Source organism: Castor canadensis, chromosome 11 (genome assembly GCF_047511655.1).
Source record: "Castor canadensis chromosome 11, mCasCan1.hap1v2, whole genome shotgun sequence".
Taxonomy (NCBI): Eukaryota; Metazoa; Chordata; class Mammalia; order Rodentia; family Castoridae; genus Castor; species Castor canadensis.
The window spans coordinates 1,107,245-1,128,558 of record NC_133396.1 but is presented as its reverse complement, the minus strand read 5'-3'; the positions used below and the strand labels follow the sequence as shown (position 1 = coordinate 1,128,558).

Here is a 21,314-nt window from a genome sequence, read left to right as displayed (position 1 = left end):
AATGCCTGCCCCAGTGCCTGGGGCACTGATTCCGGAACAAGGCATTGGTTCCGGAACAAGGGAATTCCTTTATTTAGGTAAATCGTTCCCAAAACAGCAGAAGACACCGTGAGCGGGGAAGGGGTGGAGGTTCGTGGCAGCCGCGGATATGGAACCCGAGGAGCAGGATTGCGGGGACTGAGTAGCGGTGCGTGGTGGAGGGAGGCTGTGGGGGACAGGGACCCGCGGGTGGAGGGTTGTGAGGCTGGATAGTAGGCGGGGCCATGGGGAAGTGGGTGGGTCCGGGGCGGAGCCTGGGAGGGGCGGGGGCGGGACCGTGGGAAGTGGGTTGGCCTGGGGCGGGGCCTGGATGGGGCGGGGCCGTGGGGAGTGGGCGGCTCCGGGGCGGGGCCTGGGGCGGAGACGTGGGCAGTGGGCTGGGCAGGGGCGGGGCCGGAGCGGGGCCATGATGTAAGGGCAGGGCTGTGAGGTGGGTGGAAGGCGGGGCCGTGGCGTGGGGATCGGGCCAAGCCACTTGGTGGCAGGGCCTGGACGCTCTAGGAGGCCAGGTAGCCAGCATCCACGAAGATTCCCGAGCCGCTGGTAGAGGCACTGCGGTCGCTGAGCAGGAAGAGGATGCTGTTGACTACGTCCTCCACTTCTGCAGGGCGGCAGACCCGGTCAGGGCACCTGGCTTGGCTGCCCTCTGTGGCCCCACTCATCCATTGTCCCCAACTCCTGACCTGCAGACTTCCTCAGTGGGTGGCGCTCCTTCAGTTTTCGGGAGAACTCAGGGTCAGCTGAAACTTTCTGGCCCATGGCCGTCAGCACCACCGTGGGGTTCACGGAGTTCACTCGGATCTAGAGTCAGTAGGTGGCCTCAGCTAGTGGACTAGCCCCGCCCCACAGCCTCTGGTTTACCCCTATGTCTGAGCTTCCTTACTGCGATCAGCAAACCCCTGACCCTACCCCAGCCTAGAGCTTGTATGGTCCCCAGGCCTCCCCCTTACCCTCACTCTCAACCTCTAGCCTTGCCCCCAGTAGCACATCTTGTGTTCCTCAGCCCTCATGTTCACCTTGTGTGGCCCCAGCTCCATGGCCATGGCTTTGGTCAGCACTGTCATTGCGCCCTTGGTAGAGCCTGTGGGCAGGCAGCACTGAGGATCCCTTAGGGACTGAGCCCTCCTTCCAGGGAGGCCCAGCCTCAGAGCCCAGGGGCTCCTGTGTGGAGTGGGGAGTGCACTCACTGTAGGTTATCAGGTTGGGAAAGGTAACATAGGCCACCATGCTAGAGACGTTGACGATGGATCCGGGAACTCCACGATCAATCATACCCTTGGCTACAATCTGGGAAACAAGAGTTGGACACAACTCACCCCACCCCACCCTTCCCTACCCCGGTGGTCAGTGGCTGGCGCTGAGCCACACCCCTCCCACTGTCTCACCTGGGACACCTGGAACACAGAATGAAGACTCACATTGAAAGACCTGGCAGGAGAGAGGAATCATGGCCACCTCCCCCTACCTGTCCTGTCCTCAGCAGCCCCTTCCCATCTTGCCCACTCTCCCCACTTCCCACCTGTCGAAAACCTCCTTGGTAATCTCTAGAAAAGGCTTCATCAGGGCCACAGCAGCATTGTTCACTAGCAGGTCCACAGGACCCACACCACCCAGTGCCCGATCCGTGGCTTCCAATCACCTAGGTCCACACACACAGGCTCTATACCAGGACACTGTGGGAGAGATGGTGGGAGAGATTGTGTGGTGCCCTGGGTATGGTCCTGGCAGGCTTCTGAGACACCCCTGGAGGTGTGGGGTGCTGGCCCAGGTCAACAGCAGGGCTGTGTACCTCACCTCTTTGGAAAGGTTAATCAAGTCTGCATTAGTGCGGCTCACGCCACCACTCTGGCTCCTGAGGCATGCAGGGCCTTCACAGTGTCCCGCCCGATCCCTGCAGGGAGGGAATGCAGTGGAGAAAAGGCCCTGCAGGCCTAGTCAAGGCTGGGGTAGGGTCGCATGTGGGAGTGAAGACTATGACCTCTGTGGCCCTGGAACAAGCAGTAAGATGATGCTGGCCAGGGCCCTAGTAAAAAGCCTAGCTGATGAGGGTCAAGCCAAGGGAGTCTGAGCCACTGGGTCTACGGGAAAGGTCTGTAGCTGGATTCCTATTGCCCTGACGTGGGGCCAGGGCAACTCATGCCTCTCAGGGGATCTTGTGGTGGCTGGGGAGGGGCTGCAGCCACATGGTAGGAGCAGCTTAGTCCTGAGTGGGGTGGGGGTCAGGTGCTGGGGACTGAACCTTGACAGAGTCACACGGGCTTCTATTCAGTGTCAGGTCTGGCCACCTTGTTCCCCTGTAGCCCTGGTACTCCTACTCACCTGTTCACACTTACCTTTCCCTGCCCCTGTCACCAGGGCCCGCAAGCCACTGAAATTCAGCTGCTTCCTCCCAGACTTTTCCTGCAGCAAGAAAAGGACTTGGGTTTTTATAGGCCTGAGCTGGCAGGCGGGCAGGGGTGGGGCCAGCAGCAAGCCGGCGCCAAAGAAATAGTTCGTGAGACCCTATCTCAAAAAAACCTACCACAAAAAGGGCCGGTGGAATGGCTCAAGGTGTAGGCCCTGAGTTCAAACCCCAGTACTGAAAGAAAGGTGTGCATGCATTTGTGCCCCTGAGAGAGCCTACACACAGCAGTGTAATGGAAAAAAGAGAAGTGCAAGAAATGGAATTTTCTTTTTCCCTATAGCCCAGGGCTGAGTATCAAACCCAGGGTTTCATACATGCTAAACAAGTGCTCTAGAATTTTTATTTTTTTATTGGTCTTGTCTAGACAGAAATGTTACCAAATAACACTGTTTTTACTGGAAGAGAAGTTGGGCCTCCCAGTCAGTGGGAGGATTCCAGCCTGAGCAGCTTGACTGGTGGGCAAGGGGAGTAGCCTTCCACGCACAAGCTCTCTGATAATACTCCAGCATTCTGGATTGGCTCTGATGTCCTGGGGTGGGGACAGGCACCCAGAGAACAAGTGACAGTGAACTTCCTCCTGAGGTAACTAAGGCAGATGGCCTGGAGACTTCAGGCACTGGCCAAGGGCACATCCTGCTTAAGGTTGGTCCTTGCCAGGCACTGGTGGCTCACACCTGTAATCCTAGCTACTCAGGAGGCAGAGATCAGGAGGAACTCAGTTCCAAGTCAGCCTGGATAAATAGTTCAAGAGACCCTATCTTGAAAAACCTCTTTACAAAAAGGGCTGGTGAAGTGGCTGAAGGTATAGGCCCTGAGTTCAAGCCCCAGTAGGAAAAAAAAAAAAAAAAGATTGGTCCTTGTATAACAGGGAGGAGGGCCAAAAAGAAAAGAAACAAGCAAGTCTGTGTTCTGATCATTGTAGCACGGGGGAGGGATGGCACAGCAGGGAAAGAAAACCTTAAAAATCTAAATGTAAAGAAGGTCACATAGCACTGGGGGTGACCCAGTTACATGCAGCCATATATGGGTTAGACCTTGCTTTTACTTCTGTAACCTGCTTGCAAGGATATATAAGGTGAGACCCCTTTGTTCTTGGGGCTCAGCCTTTGGATGTGAATCCTCTGAGCCACTGCCGGCATGCTAATAAATATTGTTTTCTGTAAAGCCTTGGTGTCCCATGTCTTTGTTCGAGATTCCTGTAACATTTATGGGGACTTGTCTGGGACTCGGAGACAGTGTTTGCACCTCTTTGTCACACAGGATCCCTTGGCTGGTCAGGAGAGCATTCCACTAGGTGCCCACAGACCTGTTGATTCGATGGAGGGACTCGCCTCTCCCGGCACACTGGAGAGCAAATCTCGGTTGCACAAAGGAACCCAGAAAAGGCTTGGGAACCAATTGGGAGCCCTTCCTGTCAGCCTGATAAGAACCCAGGTTCAAATAATAGACCTGCCTTTAGAGGGCAGAAGGGGAGACTGATCACTTCCCAGAGAACCCCAAGTAACCCTGTAACCCTGTCTGGGGTGAAACCTGTTCCCTCAGGTTTAGGGAACAGGGCGAAAGTGTGCAAGACACCTCAGGGAATTAGGGAGGTTGAGCGCCTATGGGGTTTTCTCACCAGCAAGATAGACCAGGATGAGAAACAACACAAGTAAAAAGAAAGTACTTTGGGTAAAATAAACACCTCCAGTTCTGGGGGAGAGGGGGTGTTTGAGCTCTTCCCTGAAAATAGCCACAACTGAGGTTAAGGGATGGGTAACAAAAACTTAGTTCCAAAGAGTGAGACTCACAAGAGAACATGATCCACCAGTCCACCAGATAGCCTTCTGGTTCTGGTTTAAAGGTTTTTGTTTTGTTTTGTTTGCGAATGACTCTAATTTTATAGGTGTGTGTGAATTTGTTTAAAGCATTGGGGAAAATTTAATTTGTTCCTGGAATATGCTTAATTTATAAAAGTGTGTGTGTGTGTGTGTGTGTGTGTGTGTGTGTGCAAATGTGTAAACATCTTCAAAATGTTTCGTAAACTGCTGTTATAAGGTTAATGTGATATTCAAGGTAACAAAAAAGCAGGGTGTTTATTTTAAAGATCTATTATAAACTGCTTAAGCTTTTTACATATGAATATGTAAACTTCTTGAGGATAGTTCTTATTATAGAGTCAATGTAGAAAAAACTGTTCTACTACTCCTTTTGAGAAAATCAGTTTTCAAACTTATTTCAATCAGGCCTCACTAGAATACAGGCATTCAGGGGTTAACACTCCAGCTCAGACCAGAGTAGGAGAAAAAAAAAAGAAAGAAAAGAAAAGGGGGGCAGAGCGTACTGCAGGAATCTTAAAATTTGGGTATTAAAAATTGACCTTAGCCTGTTTTATTCTGTTGTAAATAAAATCTGGAATTTAATTCTCTCTTATTGGGTCTTTTAACAAATGGGCTTTCTATAAATTGGTTTTATACAAAAAAATAATTTTAAGGTTTCTTTGGGGTTTTTTTCATGCAAATACAAGGCTCTAAGTTAAAAGGATTTATGAGTTATTTTCAACAAATAAAATATATATAAGATATTAAAGATATGTTTTTTTAAAAATAAAAGGTTAAAAAATACTTTTAAATAAAAAAAGATAAAGACAAGCTGTCTCAGAGGATGCAAAGTAAGTTGTCACAAAGGTACAGAGTAAGTTGTCATAAAAAGATGGAGTTTAAATGCTTATGTAAGTGATTGAGTTGACTAAAATCCAGTTACCTCAAAGGCTTTGTAAGGTCAAAATTTAAAGTACTGATGTTAAACTAAAACTTAATTATCTAAGCTCATAACCAGGCTATCTTAAAAATATATTGTTCTTGATAACATTTACAAAAAACTGTCTTAAAAATGGTTTTTGTTTTCTCAAGATAACTGTCAGGAATTTTTGGTGCTACAGGTTAATCCACAAATTTATCAAGACAACAAAGGGTTTATTAAAACACAGAGAGGTAAGAGGCAGCTGAGCACAGGGAGTGCTGCTGCACTGATATGAGGGTTTAGACAGATTTACCTATGTAAAGCAAAGTTAAAAATCAAAGCCAAAGCGCACCCTCCAGATAGATAAAAGAAAAAAAAACTTAAAAAGGAGCACCACACTACCTCTAGTTTTTATTGGAGTCAACAGAGCGCAGATGTTAGTCCTACTCCTTCCAAATAGCAGTCAGAGGGAATTTTTGGTCTGGGATGTCCAGATTGGGCATCCACTGTTATTTTAGGGGGACTCCACTGACTGCAGGTTGGTGGGATCCTGCTGTATGTCACGTGCCATGTGTTGATGTCAACAATCTGGGATGTGATCCCTTACCAACATCTAAGCCATGATTCTTGGCCATTAGGTTTCCTAACTCCACACTTAGTCCCCATAAATATTTACCTGTGTTCTCTGGTGATTCTTGTCAGGGTTTTGATGACTGAGGTAACTGAGTCATGACTAATAAAAGTTCATTTAAGAGTTGGTTTATGTAAAATTTTCTAGATGACCTCATGTTAAACAAGTGTTGTCTTGGGTGATTCTACTGCAGTCAGTATCCTATATGTGTATGTGGCTGGGCTATTTGGGGTCACTAACACTGTTCCCTTCAAAATCTAAGGTTTTACTTCAAGAGCAACAACTAAACTAAAATGTATATGTAACCTCTATAGAGCTGTGATGCTGTTGCTGGTTCCTCTATACAAAATATATTTATGTTTTTCAAATATATCAAGCCTTCTAAAATATAAAATTTAGTTAAACATGGTAACAGAAAGTTAGTGGTACGATATACTGTTCTGTTAGTTGCTAAACTGTCCACCAGAATTTTAACCATGACTCTTAAGTTTTTGTCATTACAGTTCTGATCCTTCTGGGGCATTTACAATCAAGTCCATAAAAATGACTCTAATAACTACTTATGTGTCAACCAGGTTAGCTTTTTAGACGTCTGCTTTTGTTAGGTTTTGTTCTGTATTGTCCTTGTTTAGATGCCCGCTGCCTAAGAGCCTCTCCTTCCAAGCCTCTTTGTTGCTTAAATTTGGCCAAAAGTGTCTAGTTGGCACTGACCCCCATCTGATCTGCTCATTATCCCCCCACCCCATGTGGGACCAAAACCAAACAAACAAAATCCAGGAAAGAGCAAATCCTCACGATGAGGAAAAAAAAATGACCAATCAAGAAAGATCTCCAGTCTAAGGCCATACCACATTAAACATGCCCAATCTCATCTGGTCTCAGAAGCTAAGCAGGGTCGGGCCTGGTTAGTACTTGGATGGGAGAAAGATCTTCAGAGGAGACCGCTCAGAGACGAGCAGTTTGGAGACAAGGGGGGGAATGCTGTCAAAGTTCAAATGGAATCACTGGTGCCAGACCTCTCCAAAATAGCCAAGGCTGAGAGGATTAAGGAAATGGTTCTTATACATGTATGGCTATCTGGCATTAAAGCCCTTCCAGACACAAACTCATATTTTTTTAAACAGGGTCTTCTACTTAAATAGAGACAAAGTGACTCTTTTTACTGGCTCTAAACATGTCCTTTGATACTTAAAGATGGTGGTTTTAACTTTTTTAAAACAATGCATTTTCTTGGACACATATACTGATAGTGTATTATTGCCATGGTACTTCTACTCAGTAAAGCAAACAAACAAAAAACTAAATGATACTGCCTGGATAAAAGAATAAAATGTCCAAGCATTAAAAGTCCATTAGAGGGGCCCTTTTGTTGTTATCTTGTTTACTCCCACTGCAACAGGACAACAGCCCTGCTCTAGTCAGGCGGAAACTCAAACACGGGACGCACCCCTGCTCTCCTGTACACACTTGAACTCTTACCTTTTGGGTTGGCCCCTGCAAGGTCCCCTCCCCCCATGTACTGAATGCTTAAGAGAGCCATTGTTGGGACCTCTGCACAGCCGTACTTTATATCACACACCCACCAACAGGTCGGGTGTTCCATCGGCTCATATACTCCCCAGGTTTGTGAGGTTGTTGGTAAGTGATACTAGAAGCCCCAGAGTAAAAATCCAATCCAAGGCTACAGTTGTCATGGAAAGCAGGGCGATGGGTCTTGTCTTGGGAGCATGTTTGATGTTAGCCTGCCTGGTTCCCTTGACATTGTGGTCCATCAGGACTATTATAGAGCACACTCTAGAGAAAAACAGCCTCCCATGTAATGATGCTACGAAAATACAAACCCCTGAATCAAGATGATGCTCTTTGACCTTAGGTGGGTCTAAGCATCGAAGGGGGGGAATAATGTAGCAGGGAGGAGGATTAGAAAAGAAACAGACGGGCTGTGTTCTGATAATGTAGCAGGGGGAGGGAATGGCATAGCAGAGAGAGAAAACTTACAAACTGAAACATGAAGGAGGTCACATAGCACCGGGGGAATGAAATAGCCAATGAAGTCACATGCAGACATATGTGGGTTAAGCTTGCTTCTGTAACCTGCTGGCAAGGGTATATAAGGTGAGGCCCCTTTGTTCTCGGGGCTCAGCCTTTGGATGTGTATCTGCTGAGCTTCTGCTGGCATGCTAATAAATACTGCTTCCTGAAAAGCCTTGGTGTCCCGTGTCTCTGTTTGAGATTCCCATATTGAGCACCTGACTCCAACCCACTGTGTCCCAGTCTGGGGGCCAAGGAGCGCATTGGAGTCCTCTTCACCTGGTCCTTCCCAGTAAGCTGCCTTTCACTTACACTAGCCAGCCTGGAACTCACCTCTGTGGCCACCCATGTTCCCTCTGAAGTGGGACAATTATAAGACTAAGTGTGAAGGGGTCTTTCCTGGTCCAGAAGTTGCACCCTAACTCCCTTTGCCAAAACCTCTCCATCTCAGAGCATAGGGTAGATGTTTTGGGAGAAGTGTGGTGAAACAATCAGAGGATTTAATACAAACCCCCAATTCTACTTCTGAGAATTGGTCTAAGGGTACATCCGGAGCCCTTCCCAGTCTTGTGTGACAGTATTCATGGGATGAACACCTCTGCCTTCAGGGCAGGCCACATGACACCTCTGCCAGGCAGCAGCCACCAGCTCACAGGCCCTCCCTAGAGCAGCCCCAATGAGCAAGTAGGCTCCAGCCCCTAGCAAAACTACCTCCCTGCAGCTGAAACCCTCACTCAGACCTGGGACTTGGCCTCCAGGAAGTGGGCCCATCCTGCCTCTCTGAGCCTTCCCCTGAGTCCTGGAGACCTTCAAGGGCCCTGTCCTTGACCCAAGACTCCTCAGAAGATTCAGGAAGTCTCACTCCGGGTAAAGACACAGGCAGCGCTCTCAAACTGGGACTTCCCTTTGCAATTGTCACAGTTCAGATCTGAACTGGGCTTCAGGGGAACAGGCTATGAGGATGGAGAACTGAAAGTCAGCTTCTTGAAAGGCTCTGTCCCAAGACACACACATGGGGACACCTGAGAACTGCTTCACAGGACCAGACCTGCTCCACTAAGGCTTTGAGTCCAGCCTGCACTGACTGCCCAAGGCCTAGCAGCTGACTTCCCAAGGGGCCTGACCTTGCCTGGTGTGTTAATGGAGGCTCCTCTGGGGCGTTCCAAACATCTGCAGTTTGGAAACAGGAGACACAGCTTCAAAGACATCTGGCCCCCATAGCCCTCTCCCCCACAGTTAAAAACACAGTAGTGGTGGGGCACCGGTGGTTCACACCTGTAATCCTTGCTACTCACGAGGCAGAGATCAGGAGAATCAAGGTTTGAAGCCAGCCCAGGGAAATAGTTCATGAAACCGTGAAAACCTATCTCAAAAAAAACCTTCACATAAGTGTCACAGCTCTTTTAGAATATGTCTAGCAGGTTTTCTTGCTTATGCTGGAAACCGCACCCCCCCCCCACACACACACAAAAAAAACTTCACAAAAAAGGGCTGGTGGGGTGGCTCAAAATATAGACCCTTAGTTCAAAACCCCGTACCTCAAAAAAAAAAAAAATAGCAGCACCCTGACCCCACCCCCACTCCCTCCAAGACCACCTTTCACTCCCAGCAAAGACTAAGGATAATTTCTATTTTCAAATATTTTCAAAAGTCATTCACTAAGGAGGCAGGAACTTGTAGGGACAAACTCCCTCACCTATGGGGGGAAAAGCTGCAGTTCCTTTCTTATTTATTTATAGATAAATTTTCTTATTAGGATATATTCATTATACGGGGGGATGGATTCATAGTGACAGTTCCAATTAGACTTATATATATACATTGTCCCCATCGTCTCTCCCCCTCACCCCCTCCCACCCCACTTAAAGCAATTGCAAGAGGTCTCTTCGTTCTGTTTCATATTGGTATATGAAGTCCATCTGCCATACCTTCCTTCACCTTCCCTCTCCCACTAGTACCCCCCCACTGTACCTATTTTATTGCCCTGCTTTTCATTATTAATATTCAAGTTGCTGTTCAAAGGGTGTCTCAATGAATGCCCACCGTGGGTGTGCTTTACTTTGGTCCGCTCAGCCCCTTCCATTACTCTCCCTGACCCCTTTACCTCCCACCCCCCATTTGTCACCAGCTTTCAGTACACGCCCTTATATCCTCTACCTTTTCCTCTATGTTATGCGATATTACTGATACTTTCTATTTATTTTTTTGGCAGTACTGGGGTTTGAACTCAGGTCCTCACACTTGCGAAGCAGGAACTCTGTCCTGTGTGCCACTCCAGCAACCCTTTTTAGTTATTTATTTTTTTAAGCACCCTTTTGAAAAACATCTTTTGCTTAAATACTGCTAAAGTACTGCTACTGATCAGCCTTTGTTGTAAGCACCCTTTCGAAAGGTGCTTTGACCTGACCCAAGACCAACTGCCAGAACAGCCACTTCCACCCAGGCCAGAGGGAGGGGGCACGTCAGCCCACAGAAGACCTGTGACTGGCGCAAACACAATCATTGCCTAGTGGACTGTGCCGTGCTTGACGCAAATATGAGCCGACTGTTGTGATGGATGCAGACGCTCTCGTCCCCTCCCCTTCTTGCTATTCCCGCTTCTAAGCGGACTGCTCAGTTTTGCTTTGAGCAACTGGGAGACACTGTCCTTGCTGCTGCCATGATGTTCAAAAAAAGGCTTTCTCTCCAGTGTCTTGGCCCTCTTTCCTGAGCACCAACAATGAGAAGAGAACAAGCAGCAGAGGCAGAGAGGAAGCTGGCAGGACAGCAGTAAAGCTGGCAAGCTGAGTGACCCTGGGCCAAATCGAACAGAGAAGTGGGGGCAGGCAGCAGCCAGCAGAGAATATCAGTGGCTTTAGATCACCTGGGGTTCACCTGGGGTCCAACTGTAACACGAGGCCCCCGAACCGTGGAGAGACTCCTTCCTGCAGAAGCTGTACTTAGGGCCCCAAGCCTGGTGTCACCACCAAGCTGTCAGGGGCCTGGAACTCAAACCCTATGCCACTTCCCTAGCTTCAAAGGCCCACAGCTGACAGCTGCTGCCCACTGTCATCCATGTGGCAAATACCTCAAGAGTGAGGAGCAACTGGAAGGGTTTCCCACCCATGATTCCCAACTGGGTAGAGACAAGAACCCCAGCCAGCTGGTTCGTAAGCTAGCAGACTCTCCTGACCCCTGGAGCTCAGACTCCACATGGAAGGGGAAGCCGATTCACCATCAGTGTTCAGTTGGCAGTAACTGACCTTCAAGGTGGATTCGGGGTGCTACCGTCTCTTTAAAAGACTGTCAATGTACCTGCAAAGCTGTTTTTTCTTTTTGTTTCAGCTGAAGCTCTTTGGAGAAACTTAGGAGGAAACAGCCAAGGTGACCAAGATACTCTGACTTGCTTCTTTTAGACTGGAATGAACTTGTTTCATTGTAATACTGAACTGATCATGCCCAGAAGTGTTTGTGCCTGCCGTCTTTCTTGTTTGGACATGTGCCCTACTGCCTTGAACTGAGCATGCCGGCAATATATCTACCATTTTCCCTTTTTTTTTTATAGACAAGGTCTTGCTTTATAGCCCATGCTGGCCTCGAACTCACTATGTAGCCCAGGCTGGCCTCAAACTCTTGATCCTCCTGCCTCCGTATCCCAAGTGCTGGGATTAGAGGGGCACCACATGCCCAGCTCATCTTTCCTTTTTGAACTTGGGCTCTATGACCTTAAACTAAGCATACTCAGAAATGTGCTGCTCCTACGTGAGTATAAACTCCCCCAGTGAAATCCCCACATTGTGTTCCTTTTCTTTGTTCAGGGAGAGCAGTACTCTGCAGGTAACCCCAGTGCTCTCCTCACCTGGTGCAAGCAATAAACCTTGCATCATTGGATCTGAGGGGCACAGAACAGCTTTTGAAGCAGCCTGCACTGGTTGGGTCTTTGCTTGTTCTTGATTGAACCAGCAGCTATTTGGGTTCCTACAGAGTAGTGCATACAATAACACACAGAAGTGAGCATTTCATGCAAATCCAAAGGGTCCTTCCCGCTGGGAGCAGGGCCAGAGATAGCAGCTTAGGCACTGCCTTAGAAGGCACATCCCACGGTGGCAGGGCTCTGAACGTTTGTGGCATTTATTTCCTGCCTTCTGGATGCCTGTCTTATCAGTAGGTCAGGATTGGGGTTATGTCTACCTGCGGGTCTCGCTGGCTTTCATCAGGATCATGGCCGCTTGATGTCTTGTGGAACAAAAGAGCAGGAAGGCTCCAGAGCTCATGGCATGTAATCAGAGAGCTGACAGCCCCGGGCAGATGAGCATGGACTGCTGGCCCTGAGCTGAAAGCAAACTGCTTCTGAGGGTGTTCACTAACAGGTATAGGGGAAAAGCCCTCGCCAAGGCCATTATAATCTCAGTGCTCAGGAGGCTGAGGCAGGAGGATTGAAAGTTCAAGGCTAGCCTGGACTACATAGCAAGACCCTGTTACAACACAAACACGCAAACAAAAAACTGCAAAGCTCTTGTCAGAGCCACAGCTGAGGAGCAGATGGTCTAAGTTGTGTCGTGTGACTCTTGAGAGAAGCCATGTTTGGGACAACATCTGCATTTGAGTCGATTCCTGATTATTTTATGGCATTTCCCTGTCATTTGCAAGAACCATTGTGTGGCCTCTGAACAGCTGAGGAGGGAAGTCAGTGAGCACGTGCTAAAAGTCACCATCCTGCATTTCCAGGTCCTCAATGGCGGCACTAATTGACAAAATCCCTCTTGGGATGTGGTGCTGCCCCTGGTTTACTGTTCAGGGAGGCAGAGGCTTCTAATTGGGTTTGCACACCCCATAGTCTCATTCAGTGGGTCAGAAGACCAACATGGGATTCTTCTGTGGACGAGTGGCCACACTGACAAGGCCTCCAGAGCTAAGGAAATGACCACCATGAGTGTGCTGAAAATCCACCTCCCTCCCTGGGCCCCCACTCCTGCTGCTGGACCACAGTGAGGCTGTGGGTTTCCAGGGATGAGCTGGAAGTGCCTGTAGATGGCTGCAAGTAACTGGGGAGTGTGGGAGTTGGGACGACCCACTAGAGCTTTGACTTCATAAAAAGAGGCTGGCGGCACCAGATCTGGGCCCAGGGATCCACTACTTATCTCAACTTCATTTGAAAAGTCCCTTTACCCAAACAAGGTCATGTTCACAGGGACCTGGGCACGTACCTTTACAGGGGGCACCACGCAGCCCCCTGCTTGTGCCCTTCATGTGACTATGGTTTTGGGCTCCTTTGTCCTTCCACTGCAGAGGATGAATGGATGGGTGTCCCTCTCAAGGGGAGCAGCTCTGGCAGAGTTGGGGGTAGGGCATAAAGCCAGCTCTTTGGCCCAGGCCACAGAGTTGGTCAACGCAGAGCTGGCCGGCCTGGCCACCTGCTATGTGCAGCCCACACATCAGCCCACCATAGAGCAAAACAGACCTTTCCTGGGGGTTCTTGAGGGAGGGTGACATGGAGGCTAGACGTGTGCCCTGATCAGCCTGGGGTCTGAGGCTACCCTGGGGAGGGGCTGCCAGGCACACGAGTGCACACCTGGGTGAACCACCTGCACTTCTGACATGGAAGCAGCAATGCAGAGAAATACTGCTGGTGGGTGAGCAGACGTTCTCAGGAGACCACTGGGTGAGGGGTGAAGATGCACACCCCCCCATGTGCACACGTGTGTGAGTCCTGCTGAGTGCAGGAAGGGGCTAGAGCTGGGCCTGGGCAAAATCCTTCCCGAAGCTTCCCTCTCAAATTCCTTCTCAGAGGCCTTTTAGAAGAAAGGCCTTCTTTGCTTTTCCTGTTCTCAGGGTGTGGAGAGGGCCTTGGACAAAGCCACCTGAAACTGGACCCCAAGTTTACCAGGAGACACATGAGCCAGGTGTGGACGGGGCTTGGGTGCCAGAACTGCCAAGTGAGGGACAAGTGGACTTTGAAGCTCAGGGCTGTTGAGCTCAGGGCTCTCAGAGGACAGGGCACAGGGGGCATTCAGGATCAGAGAATGGGAGAGTGCATGTACGCCTGGCCTGAAGCCCCGTCTATCAGAGATGCCGGCAAGAGGGAGTATCCTCACAAGCCCGTCCCACCGGCTGCCCGGGCTAGACAGCGTCTCAGCAGGAGAGGTGTCGGGACGGACTCTCGTGAGAGCGATGCCAGGCACCTGAAAGCCAAGGAATTGGCCAGCCTGAGCTCTGAGCACATGAGGGGGCAGGGGGAGACCCCTTGCCTTCCCACCCTGCAGGCCACCCAGCCCCTTCGCCCTGCCCCTTTCCCCCGAATTGCACTATCTCTGCCCTGTCACCTGGTCCTCAAACCAGTGGCGGCCATAGTCTCCACTTGTGTCCCTGGCTGCTTTGCCCAAGCCCCCACTTGGTTCAGACCCTTCCTTGTCCCCCACTGGCCATAGGAGACTTTTGGGTTCCCCTGATTCTCCTTCATGAAAAGCTTTTCATCTGCCTGTATCCCAGGTCTGGTTACCTGTGACCTCTGAGCTTCCGCTTTCACTTGCCTCTCTCTTTGGTTCTTGTGACTTGAACCTCAGGCTCTGTGTCCAGCATCTTCACCTTTGCACCCCCCCATAAACTTCCCAGAAAATGGAAGCCTGGAAACCGCTGAGCTCCTTCAGGCCTGCAAAGCTGGCGGTTCCAGGCTCCTCCTCCTCTTCTCTCTCTCTCTCTCTCTTGCTTCTTGCTGTTGGGTCTTTGCTTCCTCTGCCCTTTTGGCCTCTGGGCTCAGTTGAGAGTCAGCTCCTTGAAGCACCCCTCTGCCTCCTGTGCCCCTGTGTCCCTGCTGCTGCCCCCAACTCTGTCATTTCTCGCATGACAGCAGATCCCAGGAGGACATCTGTCATTTCCTTAGCACTTCGTAGAGTGTGTTTTCAGCATGGTCTGCAAATGAGGGAAGGATGGATGGAGAGATGACTCATGCCCTCAAACAAGGGGAAGGGGCCCACCTGGGGCCACAGACAATACAGGTCTTTTGCTGCAGGGAGTTTTTGGCCAAGTTGAGGAGGGAGCAGACTTAGGGCAGGACTCTGGATGACCTAAAGGCAGACTGTGACTCCTCTGCCTGGTCCAAGTCCAAGAAGGATAGTGGCCATCCTTAGCACTGCTTTCAAGAATCACCGTTGTCATTGGGCCCTCCTAGTCACGAGTGCACTGAAACCATCAGGTAGTGATTAATAGTTCCTAGCAGCAAACGTTGCTGACAGGGGAAGGTTGTACAGGAGAAAGGAACCCAAATCTGCTACCTGCCAAGGTGATCATCAAGTGTGGCTGCCACCAGTCCAACAAGGGTCAGGGTTCATGCACCCCTCTTGGTAGGGAGTGAGAGAATGGGGACTGTTGATAGTTTTTAGGGGAGATCAGTGGTGTTGGGGAGCATGGAGTGGCCTGGACAGAGCCCGCTGTACCCGGAGATAAGCAGTGGTCTGTGGAGCTTTTTTTTTTTTTTTTTTCATTTTTCTTTTATTATTCATATGTGCATACAAGGCTTGGTTTATTTCTCCCCCCTGCCCCCACCCCCTCCCTTACCACCCACTCCACCCCCTCCCGCTCCCCCCCTCAATACCCAGCAGAAACTATTTTGCCCTTATCTCTAATTTTGTTGTAGAGAGAGTATAAGCAATAATAGGAAGGAACAAGGGTATTTGCTGGTTGAGATAAGGATAGCTATACAGGGCGTTGACTCACATTGATTTCCTGTGCGTGGGTGTTACCTTCTAGGTTAATTCTTTTTGATCTCACCTTTTCTCTAGTTCCTGGTCCCCTTTTCCTATTGGCCTCAGTTGCTTTAAGGTATCTGCTTTAGTTTCTCTGCATTAAGGGCAACAAATGCTAGCTAGTTTTTTAGGTGTCTTACCTATCCTCACCCCTCCCTTGTGTGCTCTCGCTTTTATCATGTGCTCATAGTCCAATCCCATTGTTGTGTTTGCCCTTGATCTAATGTCCACATATGAGGGAGAACACACGATTTTTGGTCTTTTGAGCCAGGCTAACCTCACTCAGAATGATGTTCTCCAATTCCATCCATTTACCAGCGAATGATAACATTTCGTTCTTCTTCATGGCTGCATAAAATTCCATTGTGTATAGATACCACATTTTCTTAATCCATTCGTCAGTGCTGGGGCATCTTGGCTGTTTCCATAACTTGGCTATTGTGAATAGTGCCGCAATAAACATGGATGTGCAGGTGCCTCTGGAGTAACAGTCTTTTGGGTATATCCCCAAGAGTGGTATTGCTGGATCAAATGGTAGATCGATGTCCAGCTTTTTAAGTAGCCTCCAAATGTTTTTCCAGAGTGGTTGTACTAGTCTACATTCCCACCAACAGTGTAAGAGGGTTCCTTTTTCCCCGCATCCTCGCCAACACCTGTTGTTGGTGGTGTTGCTGATGATGGCTATTCTAACAGGGGTGAGGTGGAATCTTAGTGTGGATTTAATTTGCATTTCCTTTATTGCTAGAGATGGTGAGCATTTTTTCATGTGTTTTCTGGCCATTTGAATTTCTTCTTTTGAGAAAGTTCCATTTAGTTCACTTGCCCATTTCTTTATTGGTTCATTAGTTTTGGGAGAATTTAGTTTTTTAAGTTCCCTGTATATTCTGGTTATCAGTCCTTTGTCTGATGTATAATTGGCAAATATTTTCTCCCACTCTGTGGGTGTTCTCTTCAGTTTAGAGACCATTTCTTTTGATGAACAGAAGCTTTTTAGTTTTATGAGGTCCCATTTATCTATGCTATCTCTTAGTTGCTGTGCTGCTGGGGTTTCATTGAGAAAGTTCTTACCTATACCTACTAACTCCAGAGTATTTCCTACTCTTTCTTGTATCAATTTTAGAGTTTGTGGTCTGATATTAAGATCCTTGATCCATTTTGAGTTAATCTTGGTGTAGGGTGATATACATGGATCTAGTTTCAGTTTTTTGCAGACTGCTAACCAGTTTTCCCGGCAGTTTTTGTTGAAGAGGCTGCTATTTCTCCATCGTATATTTTTAGCTTGTGGAGCTTCTCAGCGGAACACTTAGCAGTAGGTGACGGCAGACTGTCCTGTGTGCTGAGAGCCCACAGTCTGTGCTGCCACTTAAGTTTAATTAACAGAAGCTCAGAGAAGGAGCCAGAGGAAACTGCTTTCTTCTTGGGGGGACCAGACTTTGGGCCAACAGGGGGTGTCAGAGAAAAAAACTTTTCCAAAACTACTGCTCTTCAGGTCCCTCCACATTAAAGCAAGTCAACACAGCAGGGTGCCATGTTCAGGGGTGACTGTCCTTAGCCTTGTTCAGGTCCATGAACTATGCAGAGCCAGGCTGGAGAGAAATCGGGGGCTTCCTGGAGGAGAAAGGAGGCAGGCTTGGCTGAGAGATAGCCTGTGTACACACAGAAATACAGGCATGCAATGGAAGACAGCTAAACCACACACACACACACACACACACACACAAATGAACACACATACCCATACATACCTCCCTGCAGGGAGGTAATTTAGTGCTCAGAAGAGACCTGGGGACTCTCCCCATTATATACATGAATTACAGCATGGTCTTCGAGGTGGGGACTTGGAGAAGGTCCAGGCTGTTCACCTTTGCCAAGATACTAAGTTCTTGGCTAGGGCAGAGAGGGAGGGGTGCAAAGGTTTGAGAGGGTGTAAGGGGATACTTCTGGGAAAAGCCACCCAGCCTTTCTCCAGATTAGCCCCCAGGGGTGGAGAAGGGAGGGGGACATCAAGCTTTCTGCCTGAAAGTTGTCACTACCATAGATCCATTACCACATCCTCAGAGAAACAGAGGCCCCCATCCTTTGAGGTCAGCAGCTGGGAGTGAGGTAGGGAGGGGACCCAGCCTGCAGTACTGGCCCTGGGCACCTATGAAGCTGGAGCTGAGGTCCTGCTACTGGATTTAGGTATCCTGGGGATGAGGAAGGTGTCTTTTCTACAGGCCAGGTTACTGGGTCCCCAGCCTCAGTCCCACAGAGAGAACCAGCCCTTCCCTCTGACTGACTGGCATCTCTAGGAAGTCCAACAACTGCCCTCCTCCAGGAACTAGATGGACTAGACACATTTCTGTTTGATCAGACCCCACCAGACCCTTACGGCTCTGCAGGAATGGTTATACCTGTCTCCAGAGCTGAGTGAACAAATCCAAACCCACCAGAGATGTGCCACTCACAGTCCTTTCCATAAACTGAAAACCTGCACTTACATCAGACATTGGCTTCCAGCTAGATGTTGTAACTGGTACCCAGATTGCCCTCCTGCTGGAAACAGCCCTGCCAGTCAGCAAAACACCACAGTGAGCATTCAGAAACTGGCTAACAGGCAGCAGGACTTCTGGGGTGAGTCCCCAGTTGCTGCACCTGGGATGAGGCCTCAGGTTCATGAACACAGGATAGCTTTCCCTTTGTTTAGATATGCTTTTATTTCTGTTGGGATCATTTTACAGTGTACAAGCCTTTCATCTGCTTGGTTCAATTTATTGCTACAGATTTTATATATATATATATATATTTTTTTTTTGTGTGTGTGTGTGTGGTACTGGGGCTTGAACTCAGGCCCTACACCTTGAGCCACTCCACCAGCCCTTTTTTGTGATGGGCTTTTTCGGGTCTCACAAACTATTTGCCTGGGCTGGCTTCAAATCACGATCCTCTTGATCTCTGGCTCCTGAGTAGCTAGGATTACAGGCGTGAGCCACTGGCACCCGACCCCTTTTCATTTTTAAAGTAATACTGCAGGGTCCCCTTGTCCTGATCCAGCCCCCATCCCTTCTGTGTCCTGGCTGAACATAAATCACAGCGCCTTGACCTTGCTGTGACCAGGCAACTGCAGGTTTCTCCTGGGAATGAGTCCAAACCAGGCCTGTGAACACTTGCAGGCCCTGGTAAAGATGTTTTAGGTTTTTGCCCCCAACACTGAAAGAGCCTGGTATGGCCCTGAGCCCAAATTCCTTAAGCCCTCACCTACACTCCATCCTGGCTTCTCACTGGGACACACCAGGTGTCTGCCTGCAGGAGAATGAGCTCAGAACTCTAGGTGCCCCTAAAATGTGCCTTGGATGGCACTCCCTTGTGTACAATTCAGTGGTTTTATTATATCCAGAGTTGTGCAACCATCAAATATTGCTGCTAGGAAACAAACCACTCACACATTCCAGAAGATCAATTCTGTTTTCTTTATTTTACAAAAGAGAAAATAAAGTGCTTAAGTAATTTGCGCAAGGCTGCCCAAGCTGCCAAGTGCCCAAGTTGGGTCTCCAACCTGTCCTGCTGGCCCACGCCAGAGGCTCTTGTGCTGCAGTGCCCCCTGCCGTCTGCATTCCCAGCCACCGCTGGGAGTCGGGAGGCTGGCTGTTAGAGTCCCATGCTCAACCTCAGCTGGGAAGGGATGCCCCTCAGAACTCCCCACTCTGCATGCCTAGGACTGACTGGGAAAGCGAGTTCAGAGTGACACATAAATGTCAGGGAGGAGGAAAAATTGCAAATAAAGAGAGCCACGGCCTTAGCACTTGCTCCCCTCCCCATCTAGCCCCAGTGCCTTCTTCCATGCCAGCCAGTCTGCGGGGCTTTACTCCTCCAGCACCGGCTTTGTGCCTGGGAGGTAATGATACAGGAGTGCACTGAAGCTCAGCAAACACTCTTAAAGAAAATGGTGTGACAAGGGGATTGGACTTTGAGCACATGATAAAAGCGAGAGCACACAAGGGAGGGGTGAGGATAGGTGAGACACCTAAAAAACTAGCTAGCATTTGTTGCCCTTAACACAGAGAAACTAAAGCAGATACCTTAAAAGCAACTGAGGCCAACAGGAAAAGGGGACCAGGAACTAGAGAAAAGGTGAGATCAAAAAGAATTAACCTAGAAGGTAACACCCACGCACAGGAAATCAATGTGAGTCAATGCCCTGTATAGCTATCCTTATCTCAACCAGCAAAAACCCTTGTTCCTTCCTTTTATTGCTTATACTCTCTCTTCAACAAAATTAGAAATAAGGGCAAAATAGTTTCTGCCGGGTTTCGAGGGGGTGGGGGGGAAAGGGAGGAGGTGGGGGGAGAGGGAGAGGGCGGGGGGGCAGGGGGGAGAAATGACCCAAACATTGTATGCACATATGAATAAAAGAAATAAAAAAGAAAAAGAAAATGGCGTGAGGTGGAAGTCCAATAAACTTTTTGTTGTTGCTTGGTGGTGGGGATAGAATCAAGGGCCTCACACGAGCTAAGCAAGTCCTCAGCCTCAACACAATTTAAAATTTAACCTTGGGCTGGTGGAATGGTTCCAGTGGTAGAACGAGAGGTCCTCAGTTCAAACCCCAGTGAACCTTTAGTGAATGAAATTTCAATTTTTCTGATTATACATTGATAGGAAATTTGTAAAATACAAGAAAAGAGAAAAAAACTTTGCTAATTTTTTCGTTTTTCAGAGACAACTATAGACAAACATTTTGGCGTATTTCTTGTAGGCCCTTTTTTCTGCAAAACAAATTAACCAGCTGCCTTCCCAGAACATGAAACCAGCCCCAAGATGCTGGCCCTTCCTGCCCACCTTCTCTGAGACATGGAATTGTTCTGCGGCTGTGCACCTGAGCCTGTGAAGGCTCTAAGGTGGCCCAGGCTGAGTTCTGGGCTGTAGGTCACTCTATCTGGGGAGGGGCGGTCTGGCCTAACTCCATCCTTTCCTAGACCCACGCCAGTGGGCATGGAGCGTAGGATTTGAGGAGGGTCTCAGGGCGGCGCTTACACTCTAGCTTGGAGACCTGAAAGAGGTGGTCACTGAGTTTGGGCATTTCCTCATAACCTGCCAGGGCACCCCCCTCCTCACTGACCTGTGCCCGTGGCCACCTGGCTGTCCTGGGGCTCTAACAGCACCCGCCTAAAGGGCCCCCTGGCTGCTTCCCACTGTGTCAGCTCCTGGAGCCCCAGCGCCATCTCTGGGCCCCACTCATGCCCCACGGTGTAGCAGGCATTTGTTTTCTCTCAACCCCAGGCCAGCAGCTGTTCCTCTGCAGTCTAAGCTAACAAGATCAGCAGGGACTTGAGTCTGTGATGGTCAGTCTCCCTCTGAGCTGCAGGACTGGTTTTACCCAGAAATGACTGTTTGGATCAAAGCAGAAAATTACTAGTTAGAAAAAGTTTATAATCACAACTCAACAACACAAAACAGGAGCCGTGCAGCCAGTCACTTAGGAGAAACACACGACCAGATGAGTGAACTTGGATTAAGAAAGGAGAGAAATGGCACAGGGCTAGCTCACAGGTCTGCAACACAATCCAGCCTTGGAGTTGTTGCCACAGTGGAGAGGTCTCTTTCATCCCTAGCCATGGGTGACATGACTGCTGAGGTCATGGACACAATGTCTGCTGTTGGTGGCACGTGCTCTGGGTGTTAACTATCCACAGGAACTTAGCCCCAGACACCCTTTCTATAGAAGTGGACATGTTCCCCACCACGGTCTCTGAAGTCCAACAACATTCTGTTCATGAGTGGGGCCTGTGGG

At 49.0% G+C, this 21,314-nt stretch overlaps 1 protein-coding gene and 1 pseudogene across 1 annotated transcript; one reads left to right on the top strand and one right to left on the bottom strand.

Moving 5' to 3' along the window:
* Positions 1-464: 464 nt before the first annotated feature.
* On the bottom strand, positions 465-20,745 carry LOC109702241 (carbonyl reductase [NADPH] 2-like). The gene is given in 13 exon segments (XM_074048902.1): positions 465-640; positions 723-840; positions 1,056-1,120; positions 1,227-1,326; positions 1,425-1,467; positions 1,559-1,670; positions 1,673-1,712; positions 1,834-1,877; positions 1,880-1,930; positions 2,373-2,439; positions 13,901-13,987; positions 14,129-14,223; positions 20,643-20,745. Coding segments are annotated over 13 exon segments (1,029 nt in total). The 3' UTR covers positions 465-536.
* Positions 9,214-9,279, top strand: LOC141414387 (U7 small nuclear RNA; annotated as a pseudogene).
* Positions 20,746-21,314: the final 569 nt, after the last annotated feature.